Source organism: Drosophila biarmipes, chromosome 2L, assembly GCF_025231255.1.
Source record: "Drosophila biarmipes strain raj3 chromosome 2L, RU_DBia_V1.1, whole genome shotgun sequence".
In the NCBI taxonomy this organism is placed as follows: Eukaryota; Metazoa; Arthropoda; class Insecta; order Diptera; family Drosophilidae; genus Drosophila; species Drosophila biarmipes.
The window spans coordinates 21,510,366-21,525,890 of record NC_066612.1 but is presented as its reverse complement, the minus strand read 5'-3'; the positions used below and the strand labels follow the sequence as shown (position 1 = coordinate 21,525,890).

At 46.7% G+C, this 15,525-nt stretch overlaps 4 protein-coding genes across 5 annotated transcripts; 3 read left to right on the top strand and 1 right to left on the bottom strand.

The window, feature by feature from the left end:
• Window positions 1-798: 798 nt before the first annotated feature.
• Window positions 799-2,106, top strand: LOC108033447 (pyrimidine-specific ribonucleoside hydrolase RihA). The gene is made up of 2 exons (XM_017107780.3): window positions 799-1,023; window positions 1,193-2,106. The coding sequence occupies exons 1-2, from the start codon at window positions 799-801 to the stop codon at window positions 2,006-2,008; spliced, it is 1,041 nt and encodes a 346-aa protein (XP_016963269.1). The 3' UTR covers window positions 2,009-2,106.
• A 104-nt stretch (window positions 2,107-2,210) lies between these two features.
• Window positions 2,211-6,495, bottom strand: LOC108034235 (solute carrier organic anion transporter family member 2B1). The gene is made up of 5 exons (XM_017109084.1): window positions 6,299-6,495; window positions 6,052-6,240; window positions 5,173-5,329; window positions 3,155-4,452; window positions 2,211-3,104 (listed from the first exon to the last, which is right to left on the bottom strand). The coding sequence occupies exons 1-5, from the start codon at window positions 6,363-6,365 to the stop codon at window positions 2,329-2,331; spliced, it is 2,487 nt and encodes an 828-aa protein (XP_016964573.1). The 5' UTR covers window positions 6,366-6,495; the 3' UTR covers window positions 2,211-2,328.
• Window positions 6,496-6,912: 417 nt separating this feature from the next.
• LOC108033454 (uncharacterized) lies at window positions 6,913-9,165 on the top strand. Its single transcript, XM_017107791.3, has 5 exons — window positions 6,913-7,073; window positions 7,129-7,234; window positions 7,292-7,541; window positions 7,867-8,472; window positions 8,785-9,165. The coding sequence occupies exons 1-5, from the start codon at window positions 6,976-6,978 to the stop codon at window positions 8,994-8,996; spliced, it is 1,272 nt and encodes a 423-aa protein (XP_016963280.1). The 5' UTR covers window positions 6,913-6,975; the 3' UTR covers window positions 8,997-9,165.
• A 398-nt stretch (window positions 9,166-9,563) lies between these two features.
• Window positions 9,564-14,919, top strand: LOC108034176 (solute carrier organic anion transporter family member 74D). 2 transcript variants are annotated; one of them, XM_044094424.2, is made up of 8 exons: window positions 9,564-9,760; window positions 11,127-11,474; window positions 11,638-11,876; window positions 11,932-12,184; window positions 12,338-12,831; window positions 12,893-13,086; window positions 13,156-13,835; window positions 14,483-14,919. In XM_044094424.2, the coding sequence occupies exons 2-8, from the start codon at window positions 11,255-11,257 to the stop codon at window positions 14,644-14,646; spliced, it is 2,244 nt and encodes a 747-aa protein (XP_043950359.1). In that variant the 5' UTR covers window positions 9,564-9,760; window positions 11,127-11,254; the 3' UTR covers window positions 14,647-14,919. The 2 variants fall into 2 exon arrangements, with proteins under 2 accessions (XP_043950359.1, XP_043950358.1); XM_044094423.2 differs by having other exon boundaries at window positions 11,638-11,879.
• Window positions 14,920-15,525: the final 606 nt, after the last annotated feature.

The following is a 15,525-nucleotide window of genomic DNA, read 5'->3' as shown; positions in this document are numbered from 1 at the left end:
CGGCTAGTGATCATGATCAACAATATATATACTTTATGGGGTCGGAAACGCTTCTTTCTACCTGTTACATACTTTCCGACGAATCTGGCATACCCTCTTAATTTACGAGTAACGGGTATAATGAATGAAGCTAGCAGTCAGAACTTGCTGCATTTGTCTACACCTTTTTACACATTCTGTAAGGGACTTTTCACGACCTCCTCCTGAAAGTATACTCAATTTTTTTTTTAATATTTACTCCTTGTGTAAATTTCCTTTTTCGCTTATTTACACAAAATTGTATTTTCGTATGTACGTAGTTTTGTTGAAGACGAGAAACAGTACCATAAATATTGCCCATTATAATGTAATATAATATCAGGAAGCCATTTTACAGATCGTCCAGTAAAGCCAAAAAGGTACTTAAAATGCACTTCTTTGACCACGATTTTCTAAAAGCTTTTCAGATTTTGTAGCGCTTAGTCCTCGAATTATTTATTTGTCAACCTGAGTTACTTTACTTACACTTCCAGTCGTTACAATAAAGGTTTCTATCTAGCGATTAGAAAAGTAAAAAATTCAACTCTTCAAGGTCAAGAATAACAATATTTAATAAGATATATATTTCGATTACTATTACAAAGGGAATGCAACACTATACATAGCAAGAAATGGGGTGTCTTATGTTCGGTACTTTCGACTATGCTATTTTAATGGGAGAGTATACTAATGGGATCAACCGCAAACAAATTGTTTTATCAGAAATGTAAGCAACTAAACGATTATAAAAGAAATGCTTGGCGGTCGTTTGTTATAGTCATGGACAACGACACAAAAGGCTTGGAACGCTTCGTGGTCTTTGACTGCGACATTGGATCGGATGACGCCTGGGCCCTTGCTCTTTTACTACGGGGAGAGCAGTTGTCCTTACCCGGCGGAAAGCGGTATAAGCTGGTGGCAATAACATGTGTCCAGGGCAATACCGATGTTCAGAACGGATCCCAGAATGCCCTGAGAATTCTCAGATTACTGGAGAGGCGGGATGTAAGTGTTAAGTGAACTGCTGTCAAGGTGCAGTTCACAATCATTTTTTAAAGGCGTATCGAAATAGTATTATACACTACTGTATATAAACAGAAAGCCTTTTGTACCCTCTACATATATATACCTTATTCATTTTCTTTTATATTTCATTACCTAAGTTTTTTGAAAGATTCCAGTTTTTAGGGGCTGCGCTTCTCCGATAGTACCTCGGACGTGGAAGGACCAATCTCGCTTCCATGGCATTGACGGCTTTAAGGACGTGGGCGACTATCCAGATGTGAGCGAGCTGCAGGAGCAACTGCAGGAGGAGCACGCCGTGAATGCGATGTATAGGCTGGTTTGCCAGAGTCCCAAGCAAGTGGACTTTCTCCTCTGTGGGCCCCTCACCAACTTTGCCAACTGCATTAACCTCTATGGAGATGCGTTTTTGGAAAAGATCGGTGGGGTGTACATAATGGGGGGAAACATCTATGGGCGCGGCAACATCATGAAGTGTGCCGAGTTCAATTTCATGATGGATCCCGAGGCGGCGCACACAACTTTGGAGCGCTTGAAGGAGCCAGCTCTAATCCTGCCCTGGGAGCCCTGCATCGAAGACGCCTTCCATCTGTCACTCGACTGGAGGCTAAATGTTTTGGGGTCTGTGGACCATCCCTTTGTAAAACTGATGACCAGAGTGGAGCGAGCCATGATGGAGCCCCGTGGGATCAAGAAGTGGCTCAATCCTGATGCCGCTCTCGCAGCTGCCTACCTCTTTCCAGAGGCAATGATTGCGGAGCACCTGGACTACCATGCCACAGTGGAACTGGCCGGAGTCCACACGCGTGGCCAGATGGTGTTGGATCACCTGCGCGGGCGTCGGGTGGATGCTATCCACGGAAGGCAGAGCAATGTGCGCATCATAACTCATCTCAATAGAGAGCCCTTTCGGACTATTATGTCTTGGACGGGGTGTCTTCCGGGGACAGATCTGGCAAAACTCTGAAAGCGGGAGCCAGGAAATGTTCAATCAACCTGAAACACAAAACTGGCTTGGAATTTTTCATAAACTTTCTCCAAATGAATCGTTAAATAAAAGTAATCAACCGACTCCTTAATCTATATTCCTTCATCGGGAAAAAATCCTTACTCTGCTTGCCGTAATACTGATACGGGGAACTGTCCCCGGCTATCTTATCTTCAATGGCTTTACAATGGAATGAAAGATAACTATATTTGTTCAAATGATTTGTCTTGGCACATCGGATCGGTCTAAAAGCTAGAAAATGTAGTAAAAACACGTTAGAATACTTTGGTGTGGCCTCCTCAGAAGTCCGTTTCGGGGCTTTGTGGCCTTGCGTCTTCTGGCCTCGATTGATGGTTTGGTTGTGCTGGAGAGATCTCCCCCTGGACCGGTGGTTGGACCTGGGGGAGCACGGCTTGGACTTGCGGTTGAACATGCGCCTGCGGTTGGGTGACCACCACGTCGTCGGTGTCCACCGTGTCGCGGCCCGGGTCAGCCTCCTTTTTGGGGGGACTGAAGGACTTCAGATTGCCCAACTGGCTGCGAACATCTGACTCGGAGAGGAGGTGCAATGGAACATTGGCTGGGACGGCCAGGCGCTTGGGGCTGGTGCTGCCGTCGTCCGGCTTGCGTCTGTCTGGCGGAAAGACAACCTGGGCGTAGGTGACCCCACTCTCGTGAGGCTCCACTATGCTTTGGGCCCCGCCCGACGAGGTGGTCACCGAACTGGGATTTCTGAAGACGGCAGTCTGGGTCCGGGGCTCCTGCGGTGCGTCTCGGCGCTGCATGGGCGAGGAGGTGGTGGTGGTGGTCACTGGACTTCCGCCGCGGGGAGCACTGGGTGACGTGGTCGCATCCTCGTGCGGGATTGGCGCGTACAGGGAGGGTGTATAGTTAGTATCCGTCACCTTGCAGTTGTACAGATTCAGTCCCTTGGCGAAGATGTACACGAGGGTGTCGAAGAGCACACTGGCCAGGATCAAGGAGGCGGTCAGGATGTCCAGGATGTTGCCATGCTTGGGCGTCTCCCGCAGCAGACAGCGCTCGTAGTTGGGAGCCCAGTAAACGCAGGTGGTACCTAGAACAATTATTAGACATTTGAAATTCCCTTGGAATCACTGCACTTACGGGTGACAATGTCGTAGCTTAGATGCACCGGAATATAGGCGAAGAGGCCCACAATCATGAGCTCGAAGGCCAGAGCCAAGGACTTGTCCTGCGGGAGGACAGCCCTTAGGGTGATCAACGTCTTCCCGATCACACCCACGCCCATGAGGAAGGCCACCGAAATGCTCATGATCTGGAAGATGATGATGGCCGCCTGGCAGCTGTCTGCGCTGCAGGCTCCTGCGGTGGCCCTCATCTGGCCGGTGGAGTTCAGGGACTGGTCCCCGCTGCAGCTGCAGCCCTCGAACAACTGGAAGCTGTTGATGGTGGTCTGTCGGGTGCAGCCCGCGTAGCAGGGCGAGAAGTAGGTGACGGCACTGTTCTCCGGGCAGACGGGCATGAAGGCAGTGGGCGTGCACAGGCACTGGCTGGAGCAGTAGGGCTGCTTTAACTTGCCCCCCTCCACGCCCGCGATGGCGCCCACATCGCACTGGACAAAGACCAGGCCCACAAAGATGGCCGCCAGATGGACACTGAGGGCTATGTTGATGCCCGTGATTTTGCGGGCCGACAGCTGGGCCTTCGAGATGATCAGGCCACTCACGAGCATTCCCACCGCCATCACCGGCGGCTTGAGGAAGTACGAAACGAAGGCCGACCTCCACTCCTCCGTTAAGCCATCCTGCTCGTTGTAGGGCAGGAAGAACCTGCTCTGCAGGTAGCTCTCCTCCTGCAAGCCGTAGTTCACCACCGCACTCTGCACACACATGATGCTCAGCAGGTTGACCATCAGCAGGCGGTTGTTGAACAGCCTCTTCAGCGACGGCCAGAAGTCGGAGTCATCCAGGTAGGTGGAGAACTGGCTGCCGAAGTGGCGCATGTTCGACTGCTCGATGATCCTCTGGGCGGCCTGGTGGATCACCGTCTTGGGCAACCGCTTGGGGAACAGCCCCAGGAGCAGGGCGCCCACGAAGATGAAGGGAGCCAGTATCACCCAGCCGAGCCACCAGCCAACGTGGGTCAGCCCCACGCCCAGGACCAGAAAGGAGCCCGCCTGCTGGCCAAAGACGCGGGCGGCCAGGGTGGCCGCTATCACCGCCGGACTGTCCTGGGACAGCGAGTTGTCGTCGATGTAGCTGACCCCCAGTGTGTAGTAGGCCAGGCCGCCCATGCCCAGGGCCAGCTGGAGGACGAAGAGCATCGCTAGGGTGAGGCTGCTGCTCTGGGCCTCTGTCAGCGTGAGCTTCTGGAACTGCGCCAGCGAGGTGGCGCACAAATTGGCGTCCACCAGAGCATCCTTCGCCTTGCTGCCCTCGGCACTACAATAATTCGATGGGAATAGGACATTAAAACATAAATCAATTGAATTTTTAAAAATAATAATAACAGCAAAGTTAGCATCATAAAGCTAAGGGTAATTCCAGCCAAAACATCTTCTATTACAAATACCCGTTATTTAGCTAGCTAACCCACTTTGAGCTGTTGACGAAGTTTGAATGAAAGCAATAATCATAGTATCTTATACATTTGTTAACTGTCAGCAGAGTCAACACTAATTTAATGGATTACTCCTTTTAATCGTTTAGTTACCAACAATTTTTGGTTAGTTTTAATAAATGCAGAGGCGGATCTGATTATGCCATATATTAAGCCCTTTATACACATCTTTAATAGTAATTATGAAATTGTGTTCTCTACTATATTGATAAATTTCAAATTAAAAATATATTTAGATCCCAAAAATCGATAGAAGGAAGCTTTTCCGACCGTATAAAGTGTAAACATTTTTGATCAGAATCACTAGCTCCCTCTGTTTGTCTATCTGTATGTCCGTCCTTATGAACGCAGAGATCTTCAACACTATTAAAACCAGAAAATTGCGATTTGGCATGTAGATTTATGTTCAGGGAGCTAATATCTAGCTAGTTAACGGGTATCTGTTAGTCGAGGTCGTCGACTATAGAGCTTTCTCTTATTAATTTACATTGGCTTTACCTCATCCCACTTATTACACAAGCTTACTTTTACGGGTTACTCACAAGTTCATGATGGAGGGAATCACAGCCACCACGCAGGTGACTGCCTGCAGCATCAGAGTGCCGACCAGCCACTTAATGGGATGATAGACCTCCGCCCAGTAGGCGAAGGCCAGTGCAAATACAGCCTGGAACAATCCACTGGCCACCAGCAGCCAGTCTGTGTGATTTAAAATAGAAACCGTATAAATAGATCGGTCAGGTGTGTTCAGAAAGGCGTTGGTGAATCCCTGGTAACCATTATCTAACCCTTCCGCTGACGGAGATATGACGTATGAGTAACGCGACAATGGACACAGTTGTTGCTATATCTGAAGTCGCACTTTCATTGAGGGAAAGCCACTTGCGCTCAGAGAGAATTTTTTTTGATTTCCAGAAACTGAAGGAAATTTAATACGCACCAAATTGTTCTACGATTACACATTGCTTATCTCTTTGTAGATGACGAATAAGTGTTACCCACCCCAGTAGTATAGGAAACATTTTATATAAAGGAAGTTGAAAAGTACGACAAGAAGGAGGTTTTAGCGATTATGTTAAGCTCCTGAATATTTGAATTGTAACCCAATTACTTCGTTATTAAATTAATCAATTCATTTTTTAGTCAATATACGATTCCTTTGCTTTAATCCTACTATGAACTAACGATGTAGTTGACATAATTCCAAATAATATGAATGCCTTATGAAATAATGTTCCATTTCGACCTAGGGGTAACAAGCAGAACGAAGTGCCCTCACCCCACACACGGGCAACCGGCAAGAATATCGCGAAGCTGATAACTGAACTGAAATCTTCACGTAGAACCGGGCCAACACCTCAATTATCTGTGCCCGGTCATGTTCGCGTTTTCCCACCCCGGCGATAAGGCTTCTTACTCACCCACTAGCAGCGGACTGTAGCCAAACTGGAAGGCGGCCTGTTTGGCCGAAACGCGGAAGTAGGACTCGCAGGCGCCCTGGAGAGTTCCCGAGATGGCCAGGACCAGGATGAAGGTGCGCAGCCGGGCGTACTTCTGGCATCCTGGGCCGCGACACCAGCCCAGGCCTTTGATGCCGCAGTCGACGCTGTCTGGTTGGGGAGAGACATCAATAAAGCATTCGAAATCGGGGCGATTTGGGTCACCCACCGTCGGGTATATTGTTGGCATTGACCGCTATCTGCGATAAATCGGAGTTGCGCGTATTCTGCGCCATATTCGTATTCGGATTCGGTGTGTTCACTTCACTCGCTTTTTGTGTGCGCTATTGATTACTTTAGTTAGTGACCCTGGTTCGATGGCATCTTAGCCGCGTTGGGACCGCACTAACGTCTATTCGAATTGAGGAACGGGGGCAAACTGAGGAACTCCACCTGGCCAAACCCGATTCCCTCTCTTTCCGACGTTTGTTTGATAAGCCATTTCGTATCTTATCACTGTTTTGTTTTTTATTTGGTTTTTAATTGCAACCTTATTGTTATTACGCATGCTTTCGTGGGCAACATGTTGAAGCAACAAGTTCCTAGTCGAGCTAGATCGTTTCGAAGAAAATGATGGATGTGTAATAAGCAAGGCAAGTTAGGTTCTATTATTTCGTTTTACAATATTTCTTATAATATGTAGCATTAAGTCTGGCAGGTTTTCATTAAGATCTGAGTGCTGGTGTCTTATTTTCTCAATTTAAACATTGATTGTAAAATAAACCTTCCTATAAATGCAGCCCTACCGTTCCCTGATTCGAAGTAGAAAAAAGCAAGCCAGCTTTATGTTTCAAACATTTGCTTTAAGCTATTAATAATTTGATCAAGTCAGGAGAAAGGTTCAATATGTATTGCCTAATAAGTCTTTTATTGGTGATGCACTTTATCGTGGTATCCGCGAAGGTGACCAGTTCGCCACCGGTTCTCATCTGGGGCACGGATACGTGAGTACTTGGTATCCAAAATAATATAATATTTCCTACAGGATTTCCTTTGCAGTCCCAAGGCTGCGAGTATTTTTCGCCCTCTAAAAACTGGACAATTTGAAAGGATAATACAAAATTTGCAGAAGGACAACATGATAGTGATTTACCTTGCCTCAGAGGTAATCTTCGAATCATAAGCTTAATAGCTTTTTTACTTGAACTCCTTATTACTTCAGCTAGCCGCCAAGGACATAAACTGCGATGTGTGCTTTCCCTACTTGGGCAAGATCCAACCCATGAACTACTACAGCCAGGTGGAGGAGCCTCTGAAGGCCGTGGAAAGGGTCAGTAAGAGGACCGCAGATATCATCTGGCACTATCCCGCAATCACGGATATAAGGAGACTGGAACTGGAAATGGAACTGCCCTGCAAAAAGGGCCAGATTCACGCCTTTAGCTTTAACAATCGCAATGTGCTCGCTCATGGTAGGATTATATTGTGTCTGAATCCTCATCAAAACTTTAGCTTTTTATTACATACTAAGATAGGATTGTGCCCTAGTATTTGGCCGCACGAAATTTTCAATGTAGTTTTTAGGTTTAAGTACAGGTATATAGGAAGAGTATGAAAATGGTTATCGAGCAGAACTTCGAACTCTTCACTAGTATTTAATGTATTTTTATACCTTTTAATCAGAACTGAATAATATATTTCTTAACTTCGGACATAAAAAGTGTACAATTAAGCTGGAGGCTATTTACGATTTACGATTTAATTTGCATACTTCTAGAGTGAGATTGATTATTTCAGATGCAGCCATGGCGGTGGCAACCTATCAGTTCAGCGACTGTCCGGTGGTGCATGTGTACACGGCGTACACGGAGGAAGATAGGGCTTTCCAGCGTCGTAAAGTCCACAAGACGCGTCCAGCCCCCTTGAAGAGCCTTGAGCCACCAACGAATGAATCCGCCCTCGGTCAAATGCCGCAGCGTTTCACGTACAGCTTGGTCGAGAACATGACCGTTCTGCGCCACGACATGCTCATCCTATCCTTTCGGAACATACTGTTGGCCAAGAGGGAGGTCCCGGGAGTGCTGAACCCCTTCAACCGAACGGACGTGGTCCTTCCAAATGGACGGGAGGAGGTGCAGGTGGCCTTCCTCAACGGCCAAGACCTCCACGGCGGAATCATAGTGGCGATGGACACGAACATCAGCCCCCTGCTACTAGAGTTCGTTCCCTCGCAGGGCAACTGGTTCTTCACCCGCATGATCTTCAGCAACCTCTCGCACTATCCGCGCGACTACCTCTTCTTCGGCTTCGAGTTCAGTCTCTGCTGTACGGACATAACGGGCTTCGCCTCGGACACGGAGCGGCTGACCTTCTTTGACTTTCACCTGGACATCCTTCGGCGGGGTAAGTGTGATGCATCTGGACAGGGACCGGGGGCCATGTTACTATCTTTTAGAGAGAATTTATTGCACTGTGTTGCTTTCCATATTATAAAACTCAATTTAATGTAGCTAGAAAAATAAGAACATAAATACAGATAGATAAGATAGATATATCTTATTTTTGGATAACAATCCGCTTGTAAATAACTATTTTATTTTTGATTCTTGCCCCATTTGTCTTAAATTACACCACTGAGTCACGATAGCAATGTGCCATAAATGAGTAATATTCCTAAATAATAGACAGTAAAGGTATCTGTTCATACGTTTTTAGATACGGATAGTGGCTTGGACCTGAACTACGAGGTCAAGCCCTGCTGGGGCTGTTCTGTTCTGATGTCCTGGACCCTGACACAGACCCTGTTTGTCGGTCTGATCATCGTTATACTGCTCTGGATCGGCCTCGCGATGATACTCTCCATCGGGCAGAACAAGATCCTCCAGAACGCCAACGACCCCGACCTGCACATCAAGACGGACACCTAGGAGACCCGCAGCTGTGGTGGCGACCCTCGCAACCCACGCTCTTTGATGCACATGCGGCACAGTACTCTAAACGTTCTGCTAATTCACTTGCTTACAATTCTAATCGCGTGGGGCGCGGGTGGTGCGGGAAAGGGGCTGAGATCGTAATAATAATGTCATTGTCGCGTTATTTTATTGTCTACTTTGGACAGTGGCGGATGAAGGATTTGTTTGCGGGGGTTTCAGCCCAGTTATTTTGTTGCATACTTTTTGATTCCGGCTCACTTTTAAGCCGAATGGGGGCATCTTACCCCCAATCCCCTGTAGATCCGCGCATGGTTGTGAATAGTCATTGTCATTGCTGTTGGGCCTCTCCACGAAGAAAACAAAGAGGTCCGATAAGCCATAGGTTGCTGAGATATGTCCGAAATTTGATTTGCACGTGGGTCAGCGATGAGAGAACCGATTGTTCCCGCCCTCGGTTTTATGGCCTGATAAAGCTTTATCAGGCTTCGATTGCCACCGCGCGGACACGGCCAGCTGCCTGGAAATTTTAAATTCCACTTCTCAGTTTCGCTCGCGCCTCGATTCGGAACGGATCGGCTTTCACTATCTCCGCCCTCACACCTGGCCGCTGCATCGGGACCCTTCCTGGCAAAGGAACTCCAACGGCCTTTAATTAACCGCATAAGTGCCGATTAGATTGTAAGCGCCTAACGAGTCAGACTACTATTTGGCGATTGATATGCGCACACATAGGCGACTCTTCCCTCGAGTCTAGAAACGTACGTACACCTGTCTGGTAATCTAATTGTTTGCGATATCGGACGGCATTCGCCGCTCGACATTGGGGTAGCTCGTCATGCGGAAGGAACCTCTGCAGGCGCTCGCACACTTGTCCCCGACGGATAACTTCAGATGTCTGGAGCCACGTTCCAGTGGAAATCATTCTAGCCTTTCATTGAGAGATATTTGGTAATGGGAAATTGCGTTTTTTTACCGGTAAAAATGATTCAAGGGATCTAGGCACAGGTGAATTCTTGTTCTAAAATAATTTGAAGGATGGCAATGGGATACAAAAATCGTACGAAAACTGTGAAGTATTTTAATTCTTTTAAAAGTGATGTTGTGGATCGTCTTGCATTCGACTTTCCTTTGGGTTTTTTTTTTTGGCTACGTAATATAACCGAACAAAGGGTTAGAATTGATTTATTTGTTCCCATTTCTTCAGAAAAATAAAGACAAATAAGCACTTACAACTGGAGAAGCCCCACCGTATTTTTAACTAATCAATCACTTCAGCGTTTTAAGCCACAATTTTGATAAGCCTTCTGTACCAGACAGATTTGGTTGGAGTGGCCAATGGCAAATGGAAAGCAGTCAGCGGTGAAATTTTATGAGTCACAAAAGGAATTTTACTCAATGTATTGATAGCCAACGCATTACATTACGAAACATACAGTTCTCACATCAGTTATTGTAATCAGAGTTTATTAAACTGATTTCAGTTAACAGGTGTAGGTGCGTATTACAACAAAACTCCGTCATTACGATTGATTAGACATGTACTATTTTCCGAAAATAGGAACCTATACCTGAAAGGGCGTCGAGCTTGCGAGTTATTTTTCTTCAGATGTGATTTCTTGGCCGGTCATAGCGATTAGTTCCATAGGTAGGCCCTAATTGCCCTAATTGAACGTCAAATGCGGATGTGACCCTGTTGATTAACTAACGATACGACTTCTTGATAAAACAAGGGAATGATTTTGATCTTTTGGCTGGTGGAATGAACCCCGAAGAAAAGATGTCTCAGTGGTCATCGTTATGCGCTAAATGTAGCTGTTTTAAAAGCTACCCCACCATATAGATATCGTTTATTTGGCAACACCGGTTTATCTAATCGTCTCTGGCAATGTGATCTTGAGCCGGCACCGTCGATACTTAATCAATACCGCGAATTTCCCTATCGACAACTTTTATATGCCCTAAACGATTTTTGAAGATTTCGGGATCCGGAGAGTCATGATTACAGGAGTGATTTCCAATCTACTATGGGTTTGGTGAAATTCCCTTCGCAGAAGAAAACCTTTCCGAGAAACCTTAACGCAACGTGATTTACAGGAGTCCGTCCCTTTGCCCTCTCCCTTGCAGACGCTTCTATCACTCCACTATCTATCGGGAAGCCGAGTCCACAATCTTATCGTACCGAAATCGATGGTTCGCTGAGTGCCACCGACCAGACACTAGCATCCCGCGGCAGAGGCGGTACGTAACCGAAGATGGCGGAAGTGAAGCGTCGGGGATCGAATGTCCCGCCCGGGCACTACCTGTGCGGCATGGCCAACTGGCATCCCGCGTGGCTCCAGAAGTACGCCACCACCAAGATGTTCATGGGCGTGTACGGACTCCTCGGCACCATCCAGGCCATGTCCTACATGTACTTCATCGTCACCCTCACCACGCTTGAAAAGCGCTTTAGGATTCCCAGCCAAACAACAGGTACTTTTAAACATAATTCGCTATTGTAATTTAAGTAACTACTATTTGATGCAGTAAAGTTAAAATAGTTAGTTACAGTGGAACATGCGGCATATGAAATATTTATGAGTCAACATTTAAAATTTAATGTAAATTCTCCCCTTGAATCTGGTTCTCCTCGCAGGTATTATTCTGAGCGGCAATGAAATCTCGCAGATCCTGCTGTCCCTTATCCTGTCCTACATCGGTGGCCAGCGGAATCGACCCCGGTGGATAGCATGGGGCATTGTCTTCTGCGGCCTGTCCTGCTACATTCTCGTCCTGCCGCACTTCATCTACGGAGCTGGTCACGAGGTACTACAGTTCACCAAGGAGTACCAGGAGAGCCTGCTGAATGGCACATCTGCATCGGGTCAGCCCCTGGTGGTAGGTTTGTTCTCTTTCATCCTTCATTCTCTAAATAGTCATATTCCCGTAGAACATCACCACTGTCCAGACCGACGGACTCTGTGGGGCGGGCGCAGCGAAGGACAACTGCGACGACCTGTCCTCCTACGTGCCCTTGGTGCTCATCTTCGTCTCGCAGTTCGTGCTGGGCGTGGGCAACACCATGTACTACTCCCTGGGACAAACCTACCTGGACGACAACACCAAGAAGACCAACACTCCCCTGATGCTGGCGGTGGCCATGGCATTGAGGATGGTTGGACCTGTCGTGGGATTCTTTTTCGGTGAGCTTTCCTTTTTGCTACAGAATTTATTTTATTTTATAACAACTTGAAACAGGGCAGCGGAGTAGTAGAGTACTCGGGACTCTTGACTATAGCGACCCGTTCAGTGTACCACGTAAATTTCAATAGTGTACATTTTCTATACCATTTTAGGTTTTTTGTCGCTGAACACCTTTATTGACCCTAGCAAGACCCCCTTGATCGACAGAAAGGACCCCCGATGGCTGGGAGCCTGGTGGCTCGGTTGGGTGATCCTGGGCACCCTGATGTGCATGTTCTCCGGCCTCATCGGTCTGTTCCCCAAGCAGCTGCCCAAGATCAACGACGCGCCGAGGATCAACTCCCACTTGCCGCTGGCGCTGCAGCAGACGAAGGAGGAGCTCAAGCGGGAGGAGAATCTGTCGCTGAGCAGCCGCTTCTCCTCGAACGCCGCCCTGGACACCATTGGAGCAGCTGCGAGCGCCAATGCCGAGCTGCCGAAACTGAAGGACTTCCCGCGCGCCCTCATGCGACTGCTGCGGAACAAGCTGTTGATCTTCAACATTCTCTCGGCGGTATTCTACATCCTGGGCGCCTCCGGCTTCATGACCTTCCTCACCAAGTACATGGAGGTGCAGTTCCACAAGGATCCACAGAGTGCCACCATTGTGAGTTTGTCTCTATTTCTTTGTAAACATTTTTAAGAAGTTACCTATGACATCATTTCAGGTCGTTGGCCCCATCTCCATCATGGGCATGGTCGTGGGTCTGATTGGCTCCGGGATGGTGCTGTCTAAGAAGAAGCCCCACGTGAGCAAGGTACTCATGTGGAACGTGCTCGTTGGCGGGGTCTCCATTTTGGGGCAGGTCGCATACGCCTTTCTCTACTGCCCGGACACCTTTTCCATGACCCACGTAGGGCAGTAAGTACTCGACCAAAAATGTGCAAAAGAAACCCGATTTGACTAATTTATTTGCATTATTTTTAACAGACTAAACCTGACGAGCTCATGTAACACAAACTGCTCGTGCGAAGGGGTCATTTACACCCCCGTTTGCCACGAGCCGACGGACACCACCTTCTTCTCGGCCTGCCACGCCGGGTGTCGCGGATACAATGCCACCTCGAAGTTGTACGAGGATTGCAGTTGCCTGGTCAATGATGCGCCTGCAACCAGTGCGACCCAGCGGCTGCTTAACCTCCTGCAACCCACTCCAGAACCGGAACTGGATAGCACCACCGATTTTGACGGGTATTTCAGCGGAGTGCCCCTGCTCAACGACGACGGCGACTTCGAAGAGAAGCTGCGGTCCAGGACCACCAGATCCACTCCCGATTCGGTGCTCCGGCCGGGAATCTGCACAAAGAACTGCAACTGGAGCTTTTGGGCCTTCTCCATCACCTCGATGATCGTCAGTTGGTTCGGCTCCTCCGGTCGGGTGGGCAACGTCCTGGTCAACTACCGAGCCGTGGCCTATGAGGACAAATCCTTCGCGCAGGGACTGGCTCTGATGATGATCAGCCTGCTCGCCCTTATCCCGGGTCCCATCATATTCGGTCGACTTATTGACTCCACGTGTCTGGTGTGGACGAAAACCTGCAATGGCAATGGCAACTGCCAGTTGTACGATCAGGCTCGCTTCCGTTACTCCCTCAACTTTTTGTCTTTCGGTAAGTTTCAAAGAGATTATGTTTTATACCCTTCATTCGCAGATTAAAGGGGTATACTAGATTTGTCAAAAAGTGTATATCAGGTAAAAGGAAGCGTTTCTGACCCCAAAAAGTATATATATTGTTAATCAGGGCTACTAGCCGAGTCCGTCTGTCCGTATAAACGTTGAGATCTCGGAAACTTTAAGAGCTAGAGAAGTGGGACTCGGCAGCATCCTGGGCTTACTGCGCAGCGGAAGTTTGTTTCATCAGGATGCCACGCCCACCCCAACGCCACAATTTGCGAAAAACTGCGGCGCCTACGGTTTTTAATGTAGAAAATTAATTTTAATTGAAATGTATTGATACGCCCACTCCAACGACCATAAACGGCCAAGACGGTTAAATCAGCCTGCCGCCCACATTACAATATGCTGAAATAGCTGGTAGGTGGCGCTTAACAATATCGCTCTTTTGCTCTCGTAAGCTGAGTAAAGGGTATCTGATAGCCGAGGCACTCGACTATAGCGTTCTTCCTTGTTTTCCATCTCACATTTTAGTTTGTACTTAAATCCCTAGTTTGTAACCAAATTAATGTGATGTCTGGCCACTTTATGTTTTGGTTATTGCCTCGAACTAAAACTCCTGTCTCCCATCGAATATTTCAGTACTCACCCTAATAGGAATATTCTTTGATTACCTTGTTTGGTACTATGGACGCAACCTGGACATTTATGGCGACAAGGAGGCTAAGGAAGAGGAACGCGCCGTCAGAAGGGATCAACCTATTACTCCGCTTCTGGCCAAGAAGTCCGAAAAGGATGAAATCTAAGCATCCGTGATACTCAACTATAAGGGGTTGATTTCAAAGGGGTTGATAATTCAAAGCGCATTCCTAGAGTAAGTCTCTGTAAACAAATTTAGGGAAAGATCGGAAGAAAGTTAGAAAGACATATGTACAAACCTCCCGCTCTCCGATAGTATTTTAGTTATTGGATTCGCACTATCCGATGTCATATTTAATTGTAAATTGTGAATTATTTGTATTACGTGCTAAGTTCAATTAACTGTACCATGATTAGTTTAATAAAGAAAACTAAAAGAATTTATTTTACGCATGTAAATCAAAAAATAAAGTACCAAAAATAATCAAAAACTTTTTTTTATTATTATACCCTTGCAGAGGGGACAACCATATCTTATAGCTCCCATAGAAATGATCGAAAAAAAATTTTCTTTTAAATAATATCTGTAGAGTTTTTCAATGCATAACCATCTTCGCTTAGAAATATCATTTTTTAAATAGTTATGATTTTCGAACAAAATTTGATCAAAATCGAACGACTATATCATATAGCTGTCATTGGAACGATCGGAAAATTGCTGGGAAAATAATATGAAAAAAATTATAGCTTGGGTGTTTTTTGACATATCATTTTTTATATTTTTAAAATATCGAACTAAATTTAATAAAAATCGGAAACGGAAATAATTAAATTATAGACCTAATACCCAGCGAAGCGACAGTCAACAATTGAACGCCCGCAACGGCGTCACCTAGCGTAGGTGTCTTAGTTTGTTTATAACTTTATGGTTCAATGGTAACTGAAAGGTCCCATTTCGACTAAATTTGGCATTAAGATGTTGATAATTAAAACAAGGAAGAAGTTAACTTCGGCAAGCCGAAGTTTGTATACCCTTTTATTAAATT

Bases quoted from the DNA above. Each gene is read 5' to 3' on its own strand.
- LOC108033447 (XM_017107780.3), top strand. From the start codon at position 799: ATGGACAACGACACAAAAGGCTTGGAACGCTTCGTGGTCTTTGACTGC. The intron at 1,024-1,192 runs GTAAGTGTTAAG...GTTTTTTGAAAG, and splicing joins GATTACTGGAGAGGCGGGAT to ATTCCAGTTTTTAGGGGCTG.
- LOC108033454 (XM_017107791.3), top strand. From the start codon at position 6,976: ATGTATTGCCTAATAAGTCTTTTATTGGTGATGCACTTTATCGTGGTA. The intron at 7,074-7,128 runs GTGAGTACTTGG...TTTCCTTTGCAG, and splicing joins CTCATCTGGGGCACGGATAC to TCCCAAGGCTGCGAGTATTT. The intron at 7,542-7,866 runs GTAGGATTATAT...TGATTATTTCAG, and splicing joins TCGCAATGTGCTCGCTCATG to ATGCAGCCATGGCGGTGGCA.
- LOC108034235 (XM_017109084.1), bottom strand. From the start codon at position 6,365: ATGGCGCAGAATACGCGCAACTCCGATTTATCGCAGATAGCGGTCAAT. The intron at 6,241-6,298 runs GTGGGTGACCCA...CTCCCCAACCAG, and splicing joins TGCCAACAATATACCCGACG to ACAGCGTCGACTGCGGCATC. The intron at 5,330-6,051 runs GTGAGTAAGAAG...TAAATCACACAG, and splicing joins CTACAGTCCGCTGCTAGTGG to ACTGGCTGCTGGTGGCCAGT.
- LOC108034176 (XM_044094423.2), top strand. From the start codon at position 11,255: ATGGCGGAAGTGAAGCGTCGGGGATCGAATGTCCCGCCCGGGCACTAC. The intron at 11,880-11,931 runs GTAGGTTTGTTC...ATATTCCCGTAG, and splicing joins CATCGGGTCAGCCCCTGGTG to AACATCACCACTGTCCAGAC. The intron at 12,185-12,337 runs GTGAGCTTTCCT...ATACCATTTTAG, and splicing joins TGTCGTGGGATTCTTTTTCG to GTTTTTTGTCGCTGAACACC.